The sequence below is a fragment of the Podarcis pityusensis genome (genome assembly GCF_964106645.2).
Source record: "Podarcis pityusensis genome assembly, chromosome: 12".
NCBI lineage: Eukaryota > Metazoa > Chordata > Lepidosauria > Squamata > Lacertidae > Podarcis > Podarcis pityusensis.
In genome coordinates, this window is record NC_138037.1 from 7,591,450 (window position 1) to 7,615,529 (window position 24,080).

General features: G+C 45.1%; 1 protein-coding gene across 7 annotated transcripts in view; it reads right to left on the reverse strand.

Moving 5' to 3' along the window:
- Window positions 1-24,080, reverse strand: part of ADCYAP1R1 (ADCYAP receptor type I) — a 102,360-nt gene that overhangs the window by 34,308 nt on the left and 43,972 nt on the right. For all 7 annotated transcript variants that reach the window (XM_080974156.1, XM_080974162.1, XM_080974161.1 and 4 more), the window contains exons 4-12: window positions 19,747-19,782; window positions 17,813-17,851; window positions 15,592-15,716; window positions 14,599-14,696; window positions 13,587-13,719; window positions 10,775-10,928; window positions 10,563-10,623; window positions 9,834-9,903; window positions 7,848-7,939 (exon numbers count right to left, since the gene is read on the reverse strand). In XM_080974156.1, the coding sequence (XP_080830282.1) occupies window positions 7,848-7,939; window positions 9,834-9,903; window positions 10,563-10,623; window positions 10,775-10,928; window positions 13,587-13,719; window positions 14,599-14,696; window positions 15,592-15,716; window positions 17,813-17,851; window positions 19,747-19,782 (808 nt within the window). The remainder of the gene's footprint in view (window positions 1-7,847; window positions 7,940-9,833; window positions 9,904-10,562; window positions 10,624-10,774; window positions 10,929-13,586; window positions 13,720-14,598; window positions 14,697-15,591; window positions 15,717-17,812; window positions 17,852-19,746; window positions 19,783-24,080) is intronic.

Sequence of the window (24,080 nt, forward strand, 5' to 3'; positions counted from 1 at the left end):
GGTATTATGTGGCCATGGTTTCATCTTTAAACAGTGAAAAATTGTCATTCTGGCTGCACATGGTACTGACTGCATGGAATCCTACCCACATGGAAGCAGTGACCATCAAATGCCACATCTGAATCAGACCCAACTGGCTACAAAAATCAGATGGTTTTGTTACATCCTGCCATATTGGACTTCAGGCTAAAATGTGTAGGACTTGTTTGGGGTAAGAGTTACCTCTATTCCCTCCCTCTCCCCTTTTTAAGAAGATTACACGCTCTGGGACCCCACAGCTAATTCTCCCCTGGTCTCCTCGCTGGCCCAAATAGGACTAATTTAGCCAGCTAGCCCTGGTGATCATCTAATGTTTATTGGATGGATGTCCCCCCTAAATTGATTTTTGAATTCTGAATTTATTGTTATTCACGTTTTATACTGTATTTTATGCTGTTTTTTGTTAAGTGTTTTAATTTTGTTGTTAGCTACCCTGGGCCTGGTTTTCTGAACCAGGAAGGGTGGGGTATAAATAAAAGAAATATTTATTTATTTATGTATTTTATTTATTAAGAAGGGCTGTAAGCCTGCTATTTGAAAGTGTCCTCTGTCTGAGTCCAAGTCTGGTTTAAAGAGAAGAAAGCAGGAAATGAAGTATTGAGGTTGCTCATACATGTCACTTGGGGTCTTCCCCACTATAAAAGTTTATAAGAATAATTTATTACTTATACCCCACCCATCTGGCTGAGTTTCCCCAGCTACTCACTAAGGTGAGATGTGCTGCAATTCCTATTTAAATGATAGTCGTTATTTCCAAATTTGCACCTATGCATATGGATTAGCATATGCAAATTTTATGCAATCTGGTGACGTCATAAACTCTCTTCTTTCTTTCTGGTGATGTGTAAGTAGGTGCCCTACATGAAAGTGGTGAGGGGTTTTTGTTCAGCCTGAGTTGCAGCTTCTGCAGCTGATAAACAGTGTTGCTCTGATGCAGCAACTTTCCATTTGCAAATCCCTCTCTGGACTGAGAACTGCATGGGTAGTTTTTGTTGTTCTTATTATTTTTAATTATATTTATTAATCCCTTTTTTTAAAATAAAAAAAAAGAAAAGACCTCAAAGCGACTTACGGAATCAGAAGTTGACATATACCGTGATACCCTGAATTTTTATACACCTGATCATATAGATGCACATCATCCCATTGGTGAGCAAGAAATATATTTAGGTAACAAAATGAATGTATCACTTGATAAAGCCCAATAGCAGTGCATTGTGCAACACTATTGCTACATACGATTGGAGCTGGTGTCTCAATAAATAGAGATGAAACGAAATTTTTCACTTCAAAAAATGCAAACATTTCACAATTATTATTTTTTAAAAAGTCGTATGAAGTCTTTGAAGCGTGCTTTTGGAAAATTAAGTCTTAAGATTGGCTGATGGCTTTGCAGGCAATTGTGATAAGGATCGATCGTTTCCATTGTTTCCAATACCTCTAAATACAACAGCATTTATAATCGGGAAATATTGCCAAGATGAATTATGTACTCAACCATCTTCAGCAAGTCCCAGTTCATGCCAGGTCCAGTTTCAGTGCACCAAACTAACAAGCCTGGCTTAACCTTCAAGCTTTTGCCTTGTGCTAACTGAACCGTTGATTTACAGTAAGCGAAAGTCCCCTTTTTGCATTCATGGGTTGGCAAGCAAATAAACATCCACATGGGCAGTGCACAAGCGAAAAAAGGCTGGATGGAAAAACAATGGACTGCTGTTACTTTTATTTATAATGCTTTGACTTGCAAACAACATCCCCAGTTTTTTAACCTGATGGACAGATTGGTCATGTACACTAGACATTTGCAGCATGTGGCTTCCCCCAAAACAATCCTGGGAAATGTAGTTTTCTAAGAGTGCAGGGAACTGCAGCTCTGTGAGTGGGTAAACTACAATTCCCAGAATTCACCGGGGGGAATCGCATGCTTTAAATGTATGGTGGGTACGCAGCCATAGAACTGTCCAATTCCTGCTCACCTGCCACTAATACCAACAGTTGTGGATAGGCCAGGGTTCATATCTTAGCCCCAGGATATTTGCATTAGTACAGTGGTACCTCAGTTTATGAACTTAATCCGTTCTGGAAGTCCGTTCTTAAACCGAGGTGTGCTTTCCCTAATGAGGCCTCCCACCACCACTGCCTTTCCATCACTCAGATTCCGTTCTTAGACCTAGGTAAAGTTCACAAACCGGGACACTACTTCCGGTTTTGCAGAGTTAATAAACCAAATAGTTCGTAAACAGGACTGTTCTGAAACTGAGGTACCACTGTATCTCCATAATTGAAAATTCTGTAGACCTGAGTTGACTTAGCAGAATGTCACAGAAAATCTGCTTCCAGGAATTGTTTTCAGAAAGATTGTCTTGTTTTTGAGGGATACCTGCAGATGTAATGGGCTCTCTTCTACATATGGGAGCACTTTTAATCGCTCAGTTTTTGCTAATAATTCGCTATCGGTCAATATGTAGTCAATTGTACTAGTTTTTGACCCTGACAGGAATGTATATTCCCCAGGGATAATGGCCCATTTAGACTGTGTAAACTTAGCTGCCTCAAAAATTTGAAAAGGCAGGTGCCGGCGTAGTTTGAATATTGGTCCTTAGATAGCCTTGGGGTCTGGCGGGCTTCTGGGCTAGACGTTTTGGGAAGCCCAACTTTTCACCTGTATTTGGTTGCTGAACTGGAGTCATCTTGCCCTACTCTTGCGTTGAGATCACCCACCAGCCGGACCTTTGCCCCCGGGTAATCCGAAATCAGCAACTTAACAAAGGTTTCTAATCTTTCCCACTTGCTATCGATGTCAATATTTAAGCTAGTTGGAGGGATATAAACATTTATAAATAACACTTTACATCTTCCCCATGATACAGAATAAGTAAGGCCGTTGCTAGTTGGTTTAGGGAGGGCAGCTCTTTACAGGTGGCATTTAGACATTGAGAAATCAAGATGCAAAGCCTCTGCCCAGGACAGCTCTGATTGCATAAGCATAGAAACCTTCCAGAGCTGGAGTTTCCGCCGCCCATGTCGAAACCATCGGTTAATTTGCTGAGTTGCGGCAAGCAGCCATGCTAACTGCGCTTAGCAGCTCTCTGTAATGGAGCCTTCTAAGAGAAGAAGAGGTTCATGCTAAGCAGAGAGGTAGAAAGAGATAGAAGTGTTGGTTGCACAATACAGCTGGGTTCAAGTGACTCTGCCCAGGAGGCTCTCCAGGATCTCTGCTTTAAAAAAAGCATTTCCCAGCATCTGTTCCCCGAAGTCCTGTAACTGGTGATGCCAGAAGTTGAGCCGCAGGGTCTTCTGTGTAGTAGAGTTCTGGAATCTTCCTTAGTGGCGAATCATTCCCACCCTCCTGTGGCAAATGTTGTCCCCATCTTCAAAAGGACGGGGAGAATATTACTGGCGATGGAATCCTGCTTCTGCAGTGCCAAATCAAGCAGCAAAATGTAAACCGAGATCCTGGTCCTTAGGATTGCAGCGGGGAAATGTGTTGCTAGAAAATGTGGAAACGCTCTGTAAAATATTTTAGATTGGAACGGATAGTGGGTTTCTTCTTCTTCTGATGTTGTGGCTTCTCTGACCCTTCAGGATTCTGTATTCCTTCTCATATATTGAATAATATATAATATTCTTTTCCCCATTCCTCATTCCCATCTGCTTTCCACATTCTTCAAAAGTCAACATTTATGGCAGAAATAAGTAACAGTATACGATCTATCAAATTTATGTTTTTGTGTTTGGATGTTCTCACAGTGCTGAAATAGCTTTGGTGTTTTCCCGCCTCGCCTCCTTACCTCCAATGCAGAGAAGCTTGTGGGATGTGATACATAAGTAGCAGTCAAGTACAACATTCCTTGTTTTCCTAGAGTGGACATGCGGGGGAATGTTTGGTCCAGCCAGTTGAAAACTTCCTGTTTCCTCCTGGCTGGGACATACTTCCTTTACATGTGACTAGAGGTGGGCATGACCTTACCTGTCCAGGTAACAAAAGGACAAGGCACGTAGCACACACACTCTCTCTTTGACTTCCTCCATCATTGGAGCAGCTTTTTAGCTAGAAATACTCTTTCAGCCAACAGAGGACACTGGGATTATCCCCACATGGGATAGATCCACAGCTATATATCTGTAACTAAGTCTGCCTTCAGGGATCCAACTGTGAACTGATGATGTGAGTAAACTTCTTCTACTGACTTTAAATAAGATTGTCTTGTGTTTATTCTTTTTAAGAGGGATATAAGGGAACTTACCAGGAATCTAATACTGAGAGGCTTACACAAGCCTGCAACCAGCTACCCGCTGTGTGTTTAAAAGGGGAATGTAAAACTCTGCTAAGTAAAGGAACTTGCTAATGCAAATTAGGAAGGATATTAATAAACAATATATCCTCTCCTGCCTCCCTGAACATTCCCACAAAGCTCTGATCCCATACCCCTTTGTGAACACAACCTTTCTTTGCTATACAGAAGGAAGGCCTTGTTCGGAGATGAGCTCTGTGAATACCCTGGATCTCACATGACCAAAAAGAACACCTTGATTGGAGCAGACAGCTGCAAAGCAACACTTATACATGTCCCTCATTGTGTGCATGGGGCCTCCCTTCTGCCCTGATGTTGGAGGAATAGGGCAGTGTGTACTCCCCTGGAACTCTGCACATGCACTGGAGCTCTGGGTTCAAGACACGCACACATTATTATATTCTCAGTACAATCCGTATGCGGGATCTCTGCATGACCACAGGTTACATATATTGACAACCATGCACATTTTGAAGGCGCCGTGAATATTTTGCAAGAGTAGTCAGCTTAAGGTCACTAAGTAGCACCGGGATCGACAATTCTTTGCAACACAGACATCAACGTTGGACATTTCTGCGGGACTCCAGACAGGAAGCAGCAAACCAACATGAACAGAAATAAAAAAAATGGCAGCAAATGAAAACAGGAAAATGACATCGCTTGTCTCTGTTTTGCTGTTGCTAACCATACACATAGGAAAAAAATCGCCAGCAGATGTGTTCGCCATGTGGGCTCTAGGCTGTGCAACCTTGGAAGCTAATAGGAGCATTAGAACATTTGATATGTGGTGCTTGGGGACAGAGGAAGTTTCCTTATACAGTCATACCTTGGAAGTCAAACAGCTTAGTTCCCAAACATTTTGGCTTCCAAATGCCACAAGCCTGGAAGTGACTGTTCCAGTTTGTGAACTATTTTTGGAAGCTGAACATCCAACGGCGCTTCGGCAGCTTCCTGCAGCCAATCAGAAGCCGCGCTTTGGTTTCTCGAACGTTTTAGAAGTCAAACGAACTTCCGGACTGGATTCCATTCGACTTCCAAGGTACGACTGTACTGAGACAGGCCTTTCCTCGATCTAGTACAGTATTCTGAACAAAGACTGGCAGCAGGTCTCCATGGTTTCAGGTCAGGGGAATTCCCAGCTCTTTCTGGGCATATTGGGAATTGAACCTGAAACCTTATGCATGCAAAGCAGACACACAAACCACTGAGCTATGGTCCCCCTCCCCCTGAATCATCCCTTGTGAGCTGTTTTAAAGACAAATCTCTTGACAGAAGATGCTCCCCTGTGAGCTCTACGGTGAACATGCAGCAAATGGCCATTTTGGGTGGGGTGGGGGCGAATGACAGCTCTTTCACTTTCCGTAGCAGCACAGCCTCAAGCAGAAATACGCCATGCCAGGTTGGAAGGAACAACACAAAACTCCCTTGTGTATCAATACTGCGACCCCAGGCTGGAGAAAATTCCCAACAGGGATTAGACAAGCATATTCCTTGCATGGCAAAGACTGTCTCATTCTAGCAGGCTTTCTAAGGTAATAAAAAGCACTCAATGGTGTGAGTTATGGCTGGTGAGAGCTGTGACCTGGAAGTAGGCATGACCTACAGAGAGATAGTATAGCATGGCCCCCATCCCGAATTAGGTAAAGGTAAAGGGACCCCTGACCATTAGGTCCAGTCGTGACCGACTCTGGGGTTGCGGTGCTCATCTCGCTTTATTGGCTGAGGGAGCCGGTGTACAGCTTCTGGGTCATGTGGCCAGCATGACTAAGCTGCTTCTGGCAAACCAGAGCAGCGCACGGAAACGCCGTTTACCTTCCCGCCGGAGCGGTACCTATTTATCTACTTGCACTTTGATGTGCTTTCGAACTGCTAGGTTGGCAGGAGCAGGGACCAAGCAACGGGAGCTCACCCCGTCACGGGATTCGAACCGCCGACCTTCTGATCGGCAAGCCCTAGGCTCTCTGGTTTAACCCACAGTGCCACCCGCATCTCTTCATCCCGAATTACATCACCAATAATTTCCCTACTGGAATGCTGACCTAATATTTGGGGTATCAGCCAGCAACACAGAAGCGGAGGTGTCAGATAAATTGATTCAATGCGCAGAACACTGGGAAAACTCTCTGCCCAGAAGTCTTTTTAAATATCCAGACTGGAAAATGTATTTCCTCCTTTAGAAGCCCACCCAGGGGAGGTGAAACTGTCACCCAATGAGTTCAATGCCACAAAACAGGAGTAGCCAATGGAATATTCTCCAAAAAAATTGGGGGCGGGGCTCTGACTCCCTAGTCCCAGCTTATGTGGCCAATGGTCAGGGATGATAGGATCTATAAAGGTAAAGGGCCCCTGGACGGTTAAGTCCAGTCAAAGGCGACTATGGGGTTGCAGCGCTCATCTTGCTTTCAGGCCAAGGAAGCCGGCGTTTGTCCACAGACAGCTTTCCAGGTCATGTGGCCAGCAGGACTAAATTGCTTCTGGTGCAATGGGATACTGTGACGGAAACCAAAGCGCACGGAAACGCCGTTTACCTTCCCGCCGCAGCAATACCTATTTATCTACTTGCACTGGTGTGCTTTCAAACTGCTAGGTTGGCAGGAGCTGGGACAGAGCAACAGGAGCTCACCCCATTGCGGGGATTTGAACCGCCGACCTTTTGATCGGCGAGCCCAAGAGGCTCAGTGGTTTAGACCACAGTGCCACCTGCTATAGTCCAGTAACAACTGCAGAGTTGACTGAAGTTAGAGATATCTGCATTCTCCTACAATCGGTGATGACAGCCATGAATGGCAAGAGGCATCCCACATGCTTATTTTCCCCTTGTTCCTGTTCCTTGTGCCTCCTGTTAAAATGGGTTTTCCTTTGGAAAAAAAGGGCATTCTAGCTTTGAAATAAATTTAGAAACATCACCTATATGAGCAGAAGATTTCCGCCATGGCTGTTTGCAAGAGGTGGTGCTTTGGATCAGCTTTTGTGTTTGTTAACAAAATAAAAGCAGAAATTTAGGAACATCGGTAGCTATGTTGTCCTTAAATGGAATACACACACACATTCCAACACAACCCCAAGGTTTCAAATACGTATGTGGAAACTTTGCTTTCTTCATTTCGTCTTCATCTCAATTCTTCCTTAGCCTGATATTCCAAGCAAAGGAAAATGTACTGTTTAGAAAGCTGCCTTAAACTGAGTCAGACCATTGAACTCTCTGGCTCAGTATTGTCTATACAAGTGTTCTTCAGCCTTCAATCTCTCAGATGAAGGTGGACTACAACAACCATAATCCATGACCATTGTGGATGATGGGTGTTGTAGTCCACCCACATCGTGGGAGCCAAAGGTTGAAGAAGACTGGTGTAAGCTGACCGGGGTTGGCTGTCCAAGTTAGAGAGAGGCATTTCTCCCGGTCTGACCTTCCCAAATTGAAACCCTCCCAAGCCACATGTTCACTTTTTCCTATGTGTATGTCAGAGCTCAAAACCAACTACGGCTCCTTAGACAGTTGTGCCCTGTACTTACAAGTAAATGCTGGATTCGTTGCCCCCGATATCAGGCGACTGGAGCTTCTGGACCAGGATGATGATGATGCCCACGAAAAGCAAAAAGTTGATCTGGGGAGGGGGTAAAGAAAAAAAGGGACCCATGAATCACCAAAGAACAGGAGCAGGAAGCTTCAGTTAACCAGATCTGTGGCTGACTGTCCTCCACTTAAACCTCCTCCACCAAATATTTAATTTAGTTATTTATTCAATTTATATACCATCTTTTATCAAAAGATCCCAGCGCAGTGTACAGCATTAAGAACACATTTTACACAGCATAATAATAATAATAATAATAATAAGAGCATAATAACAGAGAGCATAATAATAAAATAATGAGATATACAGGCGTTCTCCCACTTCCACCAGGCTTATGTTTCGGGTGCCTGTACACATACGTGAAATCGCATAAAGTGGGGAGCTCCCTCTGAACACCTCCAAGCAAAGCGAGTCCTTTTATTTTTATAAACACTTATTTTATTTTTAAATAAATCTTTAGTTTTTGTAAGAGGAATATTTGTATGAGTTAATACTTGACTATCCCTTCAGCACTGCAATGTATCTTTGTACTTTTGTTCTTCCGTGCTGTGATACTTTGTGGTTAAAATTACCGATTCTTTGTTTTTCTTTTATAAAAAGTATTTATGAATACAGTCGTACCTTGGAAGTCGAACGGAATCCGTTCCAGAAGTCCGTTCAACTTCCAAAGCATTTGCAAACCAAAGCGTGGCTTCTGATTGGCTGCCGGAGCTTTCCCCGTCGGACGTTTGGCTTCCAAAAACAGTTCGCAAACCGGAACAGTCACTTCCGGGTTTGTGACATTCAGGTGCCAAAACCAAGCTGTTCAAAGACCAAGGTATGACTGTATCTTGGAGGTTTTAAAGCAGAGGTCGAATGGCCATCTGTCATGGATGCTTTAGCTGAGATTCCTGCATTGCAGGGGGCTGGACTAGACCCTCGAGACCCCTTCCAATTCTACAATTCAGTGATTTTATGATTCTCCATCATAGTTTCATTATTATTGAGAACAAAGGTTATTTTTAACTGAGCCAGACATTTGCATACACTAATGGCACTGAAGACTCTTCTATAGTTCGGCTTGTGCCATGCCTAGGAAGCTAGGATCCAAGCAGTTTTCCCCTTGCCATTCCCTTTTCCAAGGGAAAACCTGCTCTTTAGTGTTAGATCGGAACAAATGGCAATCTGGGGAAACCCCCAATTGCCCTTTGTTCCAACTCAGTGCTACAGAGCTGTTTTCCCCAGGGGAAAGCCCTGGGAGAAGAGAAAGTATGGATAAGTCCCAAGTGACCATGTGCCTCAATATCTGTAAAAGAAATAAAATCATGGGATGCATTTTAAAAATGGTCATTAATGCGCTTCCCTTTAGATGCTTTTCAGCTACGATATACCTTTTCAAGGATAGCAGTTCTCAAGGTCACTTGGCTAATTTCTTGTAGCCATCAACTGATAACATTTTGGGATCCAAACATGTTTGGAAGCCTCTTATTGCAAAAAAAAAAAAAAAAAAAAAAAAAATTCTCCGAGGAAAATAGGGCCATCCTATTCTATAATAATAATAATTTTATTATTTATACCCTGCTCATCCTACTGGGTTGCTCCCAACATATAAAAACATAGTAAAACATTAAACATTAAAAAGAAAACCTTCCCTATAAAGGGCTGCCTTCAGATGTCTTCTAAAGGTTGTCTAGATACTTATCGCCTTGGCTGGGGGTGGGGGGGGGGTCACATAGCTCCATACCCTCCAACATTTCTCCAAAGAAAATAGGGATGTCCTCAGGAAAAGCGGGGCATTCCAGAATCAAATCAGAAACTGGGGCAACTTTCTTAATTCTGGGACTGTCCCTGGAAAATAGGGACACCTGGAGGGTCTGTTATAGAAGACCTGCTCATTTAACCGTCTGGCTCATTCCTGAGCCATCCTTTGTCCTCTCCAACTTACCATTATTGATGCAATCACAGGGCCTTTGATCACCCACCACAAGGCTGTGTTGTCATTCATGTCCCAGCAGCTGCGACCCAGATGGAAGGCAAGCAGAAATCATAGAGATAAAGGAGAAAGGTTAAGAGGCCAGATGAAACACTTCAGCTCCTGGTGTGACCTGGACCTAGGCCACAGACCCACTTGGCATGAGTTCAGCCATGATGCACCCCCACTTAACCTCTGCTCATTTAATCCTCAGTAGCAAGCAACACCAACCAACTACCCTGACTTCCTTAAATGGAAGTTGTCAATTCTTAGAAAAGCCAATTCTGCAACCGAGGAGAATGCGGTTGGGACTTTCTTGTTGATGTCAAAAGTAAGGTAAAGCTAAAGGACCCCTGGATGGTTAAGTCCAGTCAAAGGTGACTATGGGGTTGTGGCGCTCATCTTGCTTTCAGGCCAAGGGAGCCGGCGTTTGTCCGCAGATAGCTTTCTGGGCCATGTGGCTAGCAGGACTAAACCACTTTTGGTGCAACAGGAAACCAGAGCGCATGGAAACGCCGTTTACCTTCCCGCCACAACAGTACCTATTTATCTACTTGCACTGGCATGCTTTCGAACTGCTAGGTTGGCAGGAGCTGGGACAGAGCAATGGGAGCTCATTCCGTCGCGGGGATTCGAACCGCCAACCTTCCGATCGGCAAGCCCAAGAGGCTCAGTAGTTTAGACCACAACAGTGATACCTACCCAACGTCATCAAAGTGAAGTCTAAGAACAGCCCAGATGGTGACACAAATGGTAGGAGTTCCTGCAAAGAAGAAGAAGAAGAAGAAGAAGAAGAAGAAGAAGAAGAAGAAGAAGAAGAAGGTGGTGTTAGGTACGTGATCTTTGCCCTTTACAAGCAGAGGGTGTGTAAGATGGAAGCGTTCGTAAAGGAAGTGACAGAAAGAGACACATACCCCAGCCGATGATGGTGTACCAGTAGAAGTATCTCCTCTCTGGAAAGAAAGTCTCCACCAGCAAGGTGAAAAGGTACAGCCCCTCAATGAAGAGCCAGAAATAGTTGGACATGACGCAGTAGTGGAAAAAGACCATCACGGCCTTGCATTCCACCTGTGGAAGAGAAAAGAACTTCAGCCTGCTGTTCCGCCTCCCAGCTGGGCTCTCAAAACTCTGCCCAGGCTGCAGGCTTCCCTGTCCCAGCCTCACACATCCAAGTAGGGTTGCTACCTGTCCTGTATAGTACAGGATTGTCCCATATTTCAATGGAAAATGCTACGTCCTGTACTGATACAGTTTTGTCCTGTATTTCAGGTGCCCCCCCCTTCCTCCGCCAGTTAGGAGAACCTCTCCAAATGCAGGTGTTTGAAAAGGCTTGTGAAAGATCATGTATTTAAGCTCTGGGTAGCAAAGCACAGATATACAAATTCATGCCTATGTTTGTGTACGAGTGTAGCAATTCCAGGGGGTCACCTTGTTACATTGCAAACGGCCTCGGCCGAGTATACCTGAATGAGCCTCTCCACCCCATTGTTCACTGTGGGCCTTCTGGTGGTTCCCTCACTGTGAAAAGTGAGGTTACAGGGAACCAGGCAGAGGGCCTTCTCGGTAGTGGCGCCCGCCCTGTAGAACGCCCTCCCGTCAGATGTCAAGGAGATAAACAACTATCTGATTTTTGGAAGACATCTGAAGGCAACCCCGTATCAGGAAATTTTTAATATCTAATAATGTTTTACAATTTTTTTTATGTGCTGTAAGCCACCCAGAGTGGCTGGGGAAACCCAGCCAGATGGGCAGAGTATAAATATTATCATTATTATTATTAGCAATGAATTGCTCTGAAGTCACTTCAGCACCAAAAAAATCACACACACACCTAAGTGTCCTGCCCCATCTTGTCCTGTCCTGTATGTTGCCAAAACAAAGGATGCAACCCTACTTCCAAATGTTTTCACCTGCCTGAAAAGCATCCTTAAACTTTGATCATCTGTCTTCCCTGCCTGAAGGATAGAAGGTGTGTGTGTGTAAAAACTAGCCCACCGTACAGAACATAAAATCTGTGTTTGTCTCTCTACCCAATTTTGCTTCTGGCTTCTCCTGCAGTGAACATGCGGACCCAAGAAGGCTGCCCAGATTGGAAAGCGGCCGTCTGGAAAAGCTTTTACACTGCTGCTCTAGAAAGCTGGTCTTTAAAGTGTACTCAAAGTCAGCCATGGCATTTTTAAGTTCTTAGGAAAAACATGGATTATTATTGTTATTTTTTAACCCAACGACCTGTACTTTAAAATATGACTAAAAGCATTTGCGGGGAGTGATGGGGGAGGAATATAAACACTGCCACCTAGATGCTGCCACTCTAAAAGCAGAGAAAAAGCAATTCCAGGCACTGGGAGGTGTTTGATGAAAGGTTGCAGGGAGCTTGCGGATTTCTAGTGCAGGCCGGGAGAGAGACAACAATGGCTGCTAATTGGCAGACTGAAGTCCTCCAGGCCGTTCCTGAATGCAAGAAAAGAACCCAGCTGTGTGTATAATGCATGCGCGTGTGCGGAGTAATTCAAGGAAGAAGTGGGGATAAGAATGGAGGAGAAAATGTGGACAAATTGCTAAGGAGCTTATAAAAGGATGCACCCCACTGGGCGACCCAGAGAAACGCCTGTCCTCGCAGCCTGCAGAACCTGCCACTCACAACAAAAGTGAGAAGCAGCGCCAGCTAGTTGGAGGATGGATGGCGGCTAACAGATTGAGGTTGAATCCTGACAAGACAGAAGTACTGTTTTGGGGGGACAGGGGGCAGGCTGGTTTGGAGGACTCTCTGGTCCTGATTGGGGCAACTGCACCCCTGAAGGACCAGGTGTGCAGCCTGGGAGTCATTTTGGACTCACAGCTGTCCATGGAGGCGCAGGTCAATTCTGTGTCCAGGGCAGCTGTTTATCAGTTCCATCTGGTACGTGGCTGAGACCCTCCCTGCCCGCGGACTGTCTCACCAGAGGGGTGCATGCTCTAGTTATCTCTCGCTTGGACTACTGCAATGCACTCTATGTGGGGCTACCTTTGAAGGTGACCTTGAAACTACAACTAATCCAGAATGAGGCAGCCATGGGAGTGGCTGCTGAGATCACATAACACCAGTCCTGAAAGACCTACACTGGCTCCCAGTACGTTTCTGAGCACAATTCAAAGTGTTGGTGCTGACCTTTAAAGCCCTAAATGGCCTCGGCCCAGTATATCTGAAGGAGCGTCTCCATCCCCATAGTTCAGCCCAGACACTGATATCCAGTGCTGAGGGTCTTCTGGCAGATCCCTCCCTGCGAGAAGTGAGGTGACAGGATCCAGGCAGAGCGCCTTCTCAGTAGTGGCACCCGCCCTGTGGAATGCCCTCCCATCAGATGTCAAGGAAATAAACAACTACCTGACCTTTACAAGACATCTGAAGGCAGTCCTGTATAGGGAAGTTTTTAATGTTTGATGTTTTATTGTGGTTTAGATATTTTGTTGGGAGTTGTCCAGAATGGCTGGGGAAATCCAGCCAGATGGGCGGGGTATAAATAAGAAACAATAATAATATATTATAGCTAGTGGCACAGAGGTAGACATTCACTCAAAGACAAATATGGATCTAAATCTCTGGCTTCATTTGGCTCCCAAGCCTGAGGTTCTCTGCCCCTGTTGTAGACATACGTACTACATCAATGATTTATATTTCTGTATCTATTCTTATTCCTCTTTTCTCTTCCTGGAAAGTGCTAGACTTTGATTTCTAGCCCACTTTACCGTTGAGATAAAGCAATGGTTGCTGTCCTGTTCAGCGTACAGAACTCCATCCTTGATGAAGACCGAAATGGCTCGCAGGATGAAGGAGACAAAGAGATTCATGTGGATGAAGTTCCGTGTGCAGTGCAGTTTCCTGGGGGTGAGAGGGAAGGAAAGGTCACCAAGGAGGAAAGGCTATGTCTAATCTGCAACCTATTTATTCTATATACAGTGGAACCTTGGTTCTCGAACGTCGTCCATTCCGGAAGGCCACTCGACTCCCAAAATGTTCAAAAACCAAGGTGTGGCTTCCGATTGGTGCAGGTGCCCCGGAAACAATAGCCGACAACCGCATTGGATGTTCGGCTTCCGAAAAACGGAACACTTACTTGCGGGTTTTTGACATTCGGGAGCTGATTTGTTTGTCAACTAAGCCGTTCGAGAACCAAGGTTCCACTGTATTTGGAGTGGAATTCAGTGTTACACTTGCCAGGTGGAACAAATCCCCCTCAATTTTCTGGGTGTTCTCCAAATCCCTTCACCCCGCAGGAGCCAATTTCGGGGGTACAGAGGGCGGAGGTGTCTGGGAAAGCCCCACTCACTCCACAAGTGGAAGTCCTTGCACAGGACTTCCACTGACAGGGTACGCAAGGTGAATCACTCTCACAAATTCTTGGTTTGGAGGGATTTCTTGTCTATTAAATATGGTCCGTTCTTTATGCGTTTGGACCCCTCTTCAGGCACCATCACCAAATCTCGCCTGATGGTCCCTGGAATGAAGGAGCAGGCTTCTGTCGATGTTTTGATACAACGCCTCAAATCATTTTGATGGAACCTTTCAAATCTGCATCTGGTTTGTTTGTTTTGTTTCTTAGCATTCCCAAGCACCGCTGCGTATGAGGCTCCTGGTATCTCAAGACTGCAGTGGCTGAGTTAAGGAGGGGTTTACTCGCTCTGTTTCCCAACAACACGAGCCCCATTTCCCCCCCGGTCGGCACAGATGCAAAACCTCTCTCGCTCTCGCCAAACTCACCTGAAACGGCACAGGATCACCATCGCAGTGGTGAGCGACACAAGGGAAGTGCTATAGCCCACTGTGTACAGAGCCTTTACTGAGAGGTAGTAGTAATCCTGAGAAAGCAAACCACAATGTGCTCATTACTACGAATCATGAAATCCAGATCTGGGATGCAAAAACCATTGTCAGATTTTTGCTTTGGGAGGAGTACCGCACTTTTCTGTCTATAAGACGCCCCCCATGTATAAGACGCCCCCTATTTTGGGGGACTCAAATTTAAGAAAATGGGGGGAGATGGCACAGGGCTGTTGAGCTTTTTTTTTTAGGGGGGATTGCCGAAAGTCGCTCACCCAAACACATCACAAAATCTACTTTCTGTCTGCCCCATCTCTGGCAGAAGCTGCCAATTGCCCGCCCAACTGCCGGAGCGTCAGCCAATCAACACCACCCATTAACGCAGCAACCAATAACACGCACAATAGCTGTTGACAGCTGTGGCAGCAACCAATCAAATGTCCACACTATCCACTACCCATGTTATCAGACGACCCCCACTTTTTAAGCATGATTTTTAAAGAAAAGAACATAGTCTTATACACGGAAAAGTACAGTATTCATATTCAGCTGCTTCCAGTGAGGGATGGGTGGATCAGCCTATATCTGGTTCATATCAATTTTGCATGTGTTTATTCATAACTGCTCCATCCTGTTTACTCATTTTTTTTTTAAAAAAACACACCCATCAGATCCATATTTAAATATGCCTATTATCAAAAGCAGTATTTAATTTGACGTTTTATCAAGGTATGTGTTTCTAAATGCACGTTATCAATAAATACACATTTCCTTTTAGCGGGGTGAATTCCGAGATAATAACTTAATCACAAAATTTGGAGAACTACAAAACCAGAAGGATTCCAATCTACAGGTTTTCCCAGAGGCGCCGGATCAGGGTAGCTCATGTCAGAGTTCCCAGAAATCCTTAAGCATCTCTAAATTCCAGCCTACCTGGTTATAATCTCCCATGGTGTCATTCTCATCGAACCCGCAGGCATCGTAGTAATGGGGGAAAGATTCTGACCAGCCGTCCTCAGTGCAGTTCCTACCGACAACCTTTAAATCTGCAGATCCACCTAATAATTAAAATTAACATGGAACATCTTTGGTAAATGTTCTGCCAGTGGAACACATGCTCTAATGCAAAGGAATCACTACTGCCTTCTCTTTTATTGTGAGGTGGCGCTGTGGGTTAAAGCACAGAGCCTAGGACTTGCCGATCAGAAGGTCGGCGGTTCGAATTCCTGTGACGGGGTGAGCTCCTGTGGCTCGGTCCCTGCTCCTGCCAACCTAGCAGTTTGAAAAGCATGTCAAGTGCAAGTAGATAAATAGGTACCGCTCTGGCGGGAAGATATACGGCATTTCCGTGCGCTGCTCTGGTTCACCAGAAGCGGCTTAGTTATGCTGGCCACATGACCCGGAAGCTGTATGCCGGCTCCCTCGGCCAATAAAGCGGGATGAGCGCCGCAACCCCAGAGTCGGTCATGACTGGACCTAATGGTCAGGGGTAACTTTACCTAAAACTTTTACACTTTACCATATGGCCAGCTTGCTCCTTTTTATTTTAATGTCCTTAGGAAAATTTGCCAGCATTTTAATGTGAATTTCTCCTTTGCATCCGCTTTCACCAAATGCATACATTTTTGCAAACACAATATTCCCTAATACGATGTATTTGCCTGCTATTTTTTACTAACACATGTTGTTTTATGCAAACTTTACAGGCTGCTAGGCTGGAGAACGGTGCTGCAAAATTCGGAGAAGTGCAAATTGCGAGGGATGGTTGGGGTTCGGTTCATAAATTATTTTGGAAATTACAAATTAGGTGGATTTACCTTTAAATGCAAATTGTATTGAGCTTGGACCGTATTCCTACATTTATTATGGCAAGAGAGACACTATTGGTACTGTTGATACTATTGCTATGGTGAAACCTGTCCTCTAAGTTCTCTAAAGATTTCTCTTCCTGTGAAAGAGGATTTATTTATTCTCAGAGTGATTTAGAATTTATTTTGGATTTCTTCAGGACTTTGGTGAGTGTGGAATTGAACATGCTTTATTGTAGCTGAGGGGGGTATTTATGTATGCAACAATCGCTGCGAAAATGTTGATAGCTAGAAAGTGGAAGGGAGAGACCTTGCCAACAAAAGAAGAATGGCAGGTGAAAATGTTTGAATTTGTAGAATTTGCAAAGATGACAGGGAAAATTAGGAATCAGACAATCCAAAAGTTCAATAAAGACTGGGATAACTATAGATTATATTTAAAAGAACATTGTTCCCATATGAAACCTTTAACATGTTTTGACTAATCCCCGCAATATAATATGTTACATAGAGTATAGAGTTAATTGGTATAATATAATGAAGAACAGTTTCAGGTTAAGAACGGACCTCCAGAACGAATTACGTTCTTAACCCGAGGTACCACTGTATAGCAAAAAACTTCGGCTGAGTAAGTGCTTTCAAGAACTGGTGTTGGATGAGAGATGGTGGGGGAACGAGGTACCCCTTAAGGAGGAACCCCTTAAAATTCTGCAGAGGCCATGCTTATGTTATGTGAGCCTGCCCCCTCAATCGTGGGGACAAGGTGGCCTGTTTGGGTGGGGGAGAAAAGGGGCAAAAGGGATTCTCTGAAATCACTTCCATGTCCTATTGCAACATGGCCTCATGTGGAGCACATTGTGGTCTGAATGATGCAAGACGCAGAATATTTGGACTGACACCGCTCTTGCCTTTCCACAGTGATCTGGGTTTCACTGTTTCCTGAGCTCTCTGAGCACCAGAAGAGTGTGCAGTGCTCAGGGTCCTTCCAGGAGCTTCGTTGGCGCAATGCGCAACTCCCCGCCACGTGCTGGCTTCCCACTCGAGACGTCGCTGCAAATGGCAGCGTTGCGGGCTGGAAGGGGGGAGCGTGCGTCTGTTCTTTGACGTCGCTCAGTAATTGTTGTTACGGCAATAAGTATAATGTATAATTATGTCCCTGCTAGATGGTAGCACTTGAGAATACATTTTCATAATACTATGCACAGTAATAGGCTGCCACGCGTACCACTATAATTAGAATTGATTAGGAAATTAATATCCATTTAGCTTCAGCTTCAATTCCCTTTCTCTCCGTCTCCCAGTTCAGAGGGTGCCAAAGCACTGTCACCCAGTCTCTTTTCCCTTACCTAGAATTTCGTCTGCGTTGTCCAGGAGTTCGAGGTCACCTGCGAAAGAAGGGCGGCTACCATGAGAATGTCATCTTGAGAGACAGAGAGAGCAACTTTGTTTGGGGAAAACCTTTAAGGAACGTCGAGAGGGTCTGTTCTTCCGTTGCAGCCGAAATGACAGAGTCTCATGGCATCTTCACAGACCGGCAAATTTATTACAGCATAAGCTCTTGGAAATATATTCTGCATATATTTAAGCTTTAATGCCATTGTCACAGGGCTGTTTTGCATTTCTTTGTCATGTGAACTCCCTACCAACACCCACATGTAGACCCAGTTGCCACGGTGAGGCTCGTGTATCTGATGAAGTGGGCTCCAGTTCAAGGGTGGGGGGCCTTTTTAAGACTGGGGGCTGCATTACTCCATGGGCAACTATCCAAGAGCCGCATGCCAATGCTGGACAGGGCCAGAGGGAAGAAGTGAGCAATTCAACCTGTGGAACTCTTCTTATCGACGATAGACTACTGTATTTTTCGCTCTATAAGTAAAGGAAAATGTGTATGCATCTTATGGAGCGAATACAGGCTGCACAACTTTCCCTCTTGCTCTCCTAGCTTCAGGGATAGCTGCCCGAAGCCTCCTGAGCGCAGCGGGAGTGCTCCTCCCGCTGCGCTCCGGAGGCTTTGCTTCGCTGGAGAGCCACTGCACAGCTTTTCCTCTCTGCGCAGCGCCCCTTCAGCGAAGCGGCAGGAGAAATGGAGCCCCTTCCATTTCTCCTCCCGCTTTGCTGGAGAGGCGCTGAGCAGAAATGGAGAGAACATTTTTTTTTCTTGTTCTCCTCTAAATCTTTGTGCGTCTTAGGGTCGGGTGTGTGTTATAGAGTGGAAAATAAGGTATATTTCAGCCACAGAAAGGTCAGAAGTCTTGGAAGACACAAGATTTACCCACCCGGGAAGAATGGCAGATGAAGTTGATCGACTATATGGAACTGGCGGAAATGACTGGCAGAATCCGAGACCAGGGAGAAGAATTGGTGGAAGAAGACTGGAAAAAGTTTAAAGACTATTTACAGAAATACTGTAAAATTAATGAATGTTAGAAAAATGTTGGAATTAAGTTATATGGCTTTAGTAGAAACGTCATAAGGAATTAAGTATAAATAGATTAATAGAGTATTAAAGGAAAAAATAAGGTTAGAATGTGTTAAGATAATTATAGGATAGAAAACAGAGGAAGATGGAAAGGAATTGCTGAAACAATTAACAGAAGTGGAATACAAAAAGGGAGGTGTGAGGAGGTTGTGGAAATAAGTGAATGAAAGATAAGATATTGAAATTGTTTGATGTGTTTTAAACTGTTTTTGTTTTGTTTTGTTAGTTTAATGTGTTAGTGTTATGTAGTGTTTTCGTATTGTATTGTTTTTATAGTGTTTAAATTGTTGGAAAAGTAATAAATATTATTTTCAGAAAGGTCAGAAGTCCCACTTAGGGAATGCCAATTTAGGGGGTGAAACTTAATGTTTGCAAATTTCTTCAATGAAAGGTCTTTAAAATGTGGCTTTTCTGAGGTGTGAGGAATTCAAATCTGCCATTATTTTTGTGCCAGGTTTGGAAGATCCTCCCTCCTCATTGATGTCCCCAGGGCCCATTTATTTGCCCTCTCCCTCCGGGCCCCATTGCAGAGGGGCTGCCCAGGAGGTGAGCCCAAGGCACGAGGGGGATATCTAGTCCCTCTCTCTTAGCATGCTCAGGGAGGGCATGCAAACATGGTATGGCACGTAAGAGGCCCTGGAGGGGTCAAGAGTGCTCTCCTTGCAGGGTTATAGACCCCAGAAGGTGCCTGAAGAGTCCAGCTAACAGCACCGGACCCCAAAGAGCAGATCCATGGTATTTGAAAAATCTGAGTAGGCCAATGCCTCTTTCAGCCCCTGCAATACCAGAATTTGGCCTTACCTGGTTGTGCGTAGGCCAAGCTATTCACATCCCAGCCTGTACGGGGAGGGGAGAGAGAGAGAGAGAGAGAGAGAGAGAAGAAATCCCATATGGTTAAATCGTAATGGCCAAGAATCCCCATGCCTTACTTTAAGAAATACTTCATTACTTCAATAAATAATAATACTGTGTGTGTATGGCAGGCTCCCGGTAAACAGTTTGTGACTTTCCAATATTAGAATCAGAGAATTGCAGAGTTGGAAGGGACCCTGAGGGTCATCTAGCCCAACCCCCTGCAATGCAGGAATCTCAGCTAAAGCATCCATGACAGATGGCCATCCAACCTCTGCTTCAACCTCTCCAAGGAAGGAGAGTCCACCACCTCTCGTGGGAGTCCATTCCACTGCCGAACAGCTCCTACTGTAAGAAAGTTCTTCCTGGTATTTAATTGGAATCTCCTTTCTTGAAGCCGTGGGTTTGAGTCCTGCCCTCCAGAGCAGTAGAAAACAAGCTTGCTCTATCCTCAGATATTTGAAGACTCCAACTGTGAGTGTCTGGAGGCGGTTGGTGGATGGATGGCAGCTAACGAATTGAGGTTGAATCCTGACAAGACAGAAGTACTGTTCTTGGAGGACAGGGGGTGGGCTGGTGTGGGGGACTCCCTGGTCCTGAATGGGGTAATTGTGCCCCTGAAGGACCAGGTGTGTAGCCTGGGAGTCATTTTGGACTCACAGCTGTCCATGGAGGCGCAGGTCAATTCTGTGTCCAGGGCAGCTGTCTCCCAGCTCCGTCTGGTACGCAGGCTGAGACCCTACCTGCCCGCAGACTGTCTCACCAGAGTGGTGCATGCTCTGGTTATCTCCCGTTTGGACTACTGCAATGCGCTCTATGTGGGGCTACCTTTGAAGGTGACTCAGAAACTGCAATTCATCCAGAATGCGGCAGCTAGACTGGTGACTGGAAGCGGCCACCGAGACCATATAACACCGGTCCTGAAAGACCTACATTGACTCCCAGTACGTTTCTGAGCACAATTCAAAGTGTTGATGCTGACCTTTAAAGCCCTAAACAGCCTCAGTCCTGTATACCTGAAGGAGCATCTCCACCCCCATCGTTCTGCCCAGACACTGAGGTCCAGCGCCGAGGGCCTTCTGGCAGTTCCCTCATTGTGAGAAGCAAAGTTACAGGGAACCAGGCAGAGGGCCTTCTTGGTAGTGGCACCCACCCTGTGGAATGCCCTCCTAGCAGATGTCAAGGAAATAAACAACTATTTTACTTTTAAAAGATAACTGAAGGTGGCCCTGTTTAGGGAAATTTTTAATGTCTGATGCTGGATTGTTTTTAATATTCGGTTGGAAGCTGCCCAGAGTGGCTGGGGAAACCCAGCCAGATGGGCGGGGTATAAATAATATATTATTATATATTATTATAGCTCCCACCAGCCCCAATGGTCAAGGATGAAGGAGGGCGTAGTCTAATGATGTGTGCAGGGCTACAGATGATGGATGCAGCCATTCCCTACCCCGCAAATTCACATCTCTATTGTGTTCTCTGGATGTGAGCATGTAACGGGAGTCAGATGAGGTGGCGGTGGCATATGGAATAGGCCCGGCTTTCATCATGAGAGACTTTAAAGGAATGCCCAGCGCAATCCCATTGAAACTGCATTGCACCGCACAAGATGCTAATGATGAACATATTTCTTTGTTGTGCTTAATTCAGCCACTAGATGGCCCTGTGGACTTTTCAGATTTTCTGATGATACATTTTGTGTTGCAGGGAGCTCGTAAATAGCCAGTGTTTGGTCCGGACTTCAAGGTGCCCTGAATTCCCAACCCCACACAGTATTCTTCCACTGGAAGTAGATTCAGATCCTCATTCATTTTCACCTCCAAATCATGATTAATTTTTTAAAAAAACTTTGTTGGCTCAGCCATAAGGCGGCGGTTCTTACATGCTGCTCCAAAAGCACTCGGTTTTATTTGCTTCTCCTTAGTGAAAAGCAGAGACATCACCTTACCAACAAAGGTCCGTATAGTTAAAGCCATGGTTTTTTCAGTAGTGATGTATGGAAGTGAGAGCGGGACCATAAAGAAGGCTGATCGCCAAAGAATTGATGCTTTTGAATTATGGTGCTGGAGGAGACTCTGGAGAGTCCCATGGACTGCAAGAAGATCAAATGTATCCATTCTTAAGGAAATCAGCCCTGAGTGCTCACTGGAAGGACAGATCGTGAAGCTGAGGCTCCAATACTTTGGCCACCTCATGAGAAGAGAAGACTCCCTGGAAAAGACCCTGATGCTGGGAAAGATGGAGGGCACAAGAAGAAGGGGATGACAGAGGACGAGATGGTTGGACAGTGTTCTTGAAGCTACCAGCATGAGTTTGACCAAACTGCGGGAGGCAGTGGAAGACAGGAGTGCCTGGCGTGCTCTGGTCCATGGGGTCACAAAGAGTTGGACACGACTAAACGACTAAACAACAACAACAAGAGTGAAAATATTAGCAACGGTGGGTCACCTTTCCTGCAGACAGCTTGCCCTCCATACTGCAACTTCTCCAGCAACATGCATCTAAAGCAGAGGATGTTTTTGGCCTTGTTTGCAAGTCTGCATAAGATACCAAGCGATGGAGACCACCAGGCAATGAACAGCATTCCATTTTATTTCTCCACATTTTCCAGAACAGAGATAGGGAAACTTCAAGCACAGAGGCCAAATGTATCCCCTTCAAGTGTCCCAATTTTCCAGAGACAGTTCTGGAATTACAGAAGCCATCGTGGTTTCTGATTTGATCCCAGAACGTCCGGCTTTTCCTCTCCATGTTTCGCTGAACAATTGAAAATGTGTGTGTGTGTGTGTGTAGGTGCAAAAATGGAGCCCTGTTTCTCCTTAAAAATAAATATCTCCCCCAAATGGAGGAAACAGTGAAGCTGCAATATGAAGCCCTTCCTATAATTTTGAAGGGAAATATTTATTCCTTTACAGTCGTACCTTGGTTGTCAAACTCCTTGGTACTCGCACGTTTTGGCTCCCGAATGCCGCAAACCCGGAAGTGAGTGTTCTGGTTTGCAAACATTCTTTGGAACCTGAACATCTGACATGGCTTCCAGTCGAGTGCAAGAAGCTCCTGCAGCCAATCAGAAGCCGTGCCTTGGTTTCCGAATGTTTTCGGAAGCTGAACAGACTTCTGGAACGGATTCCATTTGAGAACCAAGGTACGACTGTATTGTAAATGGAGCCTTGCACTGAAAGCCTTTACATATCTACTCAGAAGTAAGTCCCACTGTATTCAATGGAGCTTACTCCCAGGTAACTGGGTAACGACTGTACAGCTTTAAACTGCAATCCTAATTAATTTTTCCTCAGAACTAAAACCCATTGAGTTCAATAGAATTTGCTCTCTGGTATGTTCCTGATCATTGTCACAGTTTCCATTATTATTATTATTATTATTATTATTATTATTATTATTACCGGCCTTTTCCCCTGATGGAGACTCAAAGGGAGCTTACAGCTAAAATTCCATTTCATTCCATTTACCTGCTGAAGGTGTGATACACGATCCTTTCCCTCGAACATTTTTATTTATTTATAACAGTTCTGTGAGGTAGGTTCAGCAGAGAGGTCCCAGCTGATGGGAACTGTAGTTCAAAAACATTTGGGGGGCACTAGGTTGGTGAAGGCTTGCCTAGAACATCACCCCAGCAAGACTATAGCTCGACGGCAGAGGTTCAGGACCCCGGCACCCCCACATAGGAGAAGGAATATGGCTTCCTTCCTAAAACCCTGGTGAGTGGAGAGCTAGGTGGACCAAATCTCTCGGTTTAAGGCTGCTGCTGATGTTCTCTTCAGTGTGTGGTAGGCAGGAGCAGAGCAAGGTGGGTGCGGATCGCCCCGGTGTAATCTGCGAGGGGGGGGTGGCATTTGGCGTGCCGCCCGCCCACGACTCCCACCTACTGCAAGTCGTTGGGGGAAAAGGGGTAGTTTCGCCACTTTTTGCCACTTCGTTTTGACAGCCGCGCGATCCTGGGCTGCTGGAGGAGTCATGCAAAACAACGACAACAAACCTATGGTTACGTGAAACATACTCAATGAACACACAAGACATAACCGGCTGTACTTTTGAATAAATAAGGTATGCTATTCATTGTATCAAATTGTAGATTACAAAGGAAGTCTCATAAAGTTCAACGAAAACAGCAGAAGACCCAGTGGATGAGTTCATTCTCTAGTCAGTTCATGCATAAGGTCCGTACATGTAAAAGTATCTATTCCACCCGTCTGTTCGAAGAGTCCAATAATCCACATGAAGTCTTCATCTGTAGAACAGGCTCTACTATGCTATAAGATCCA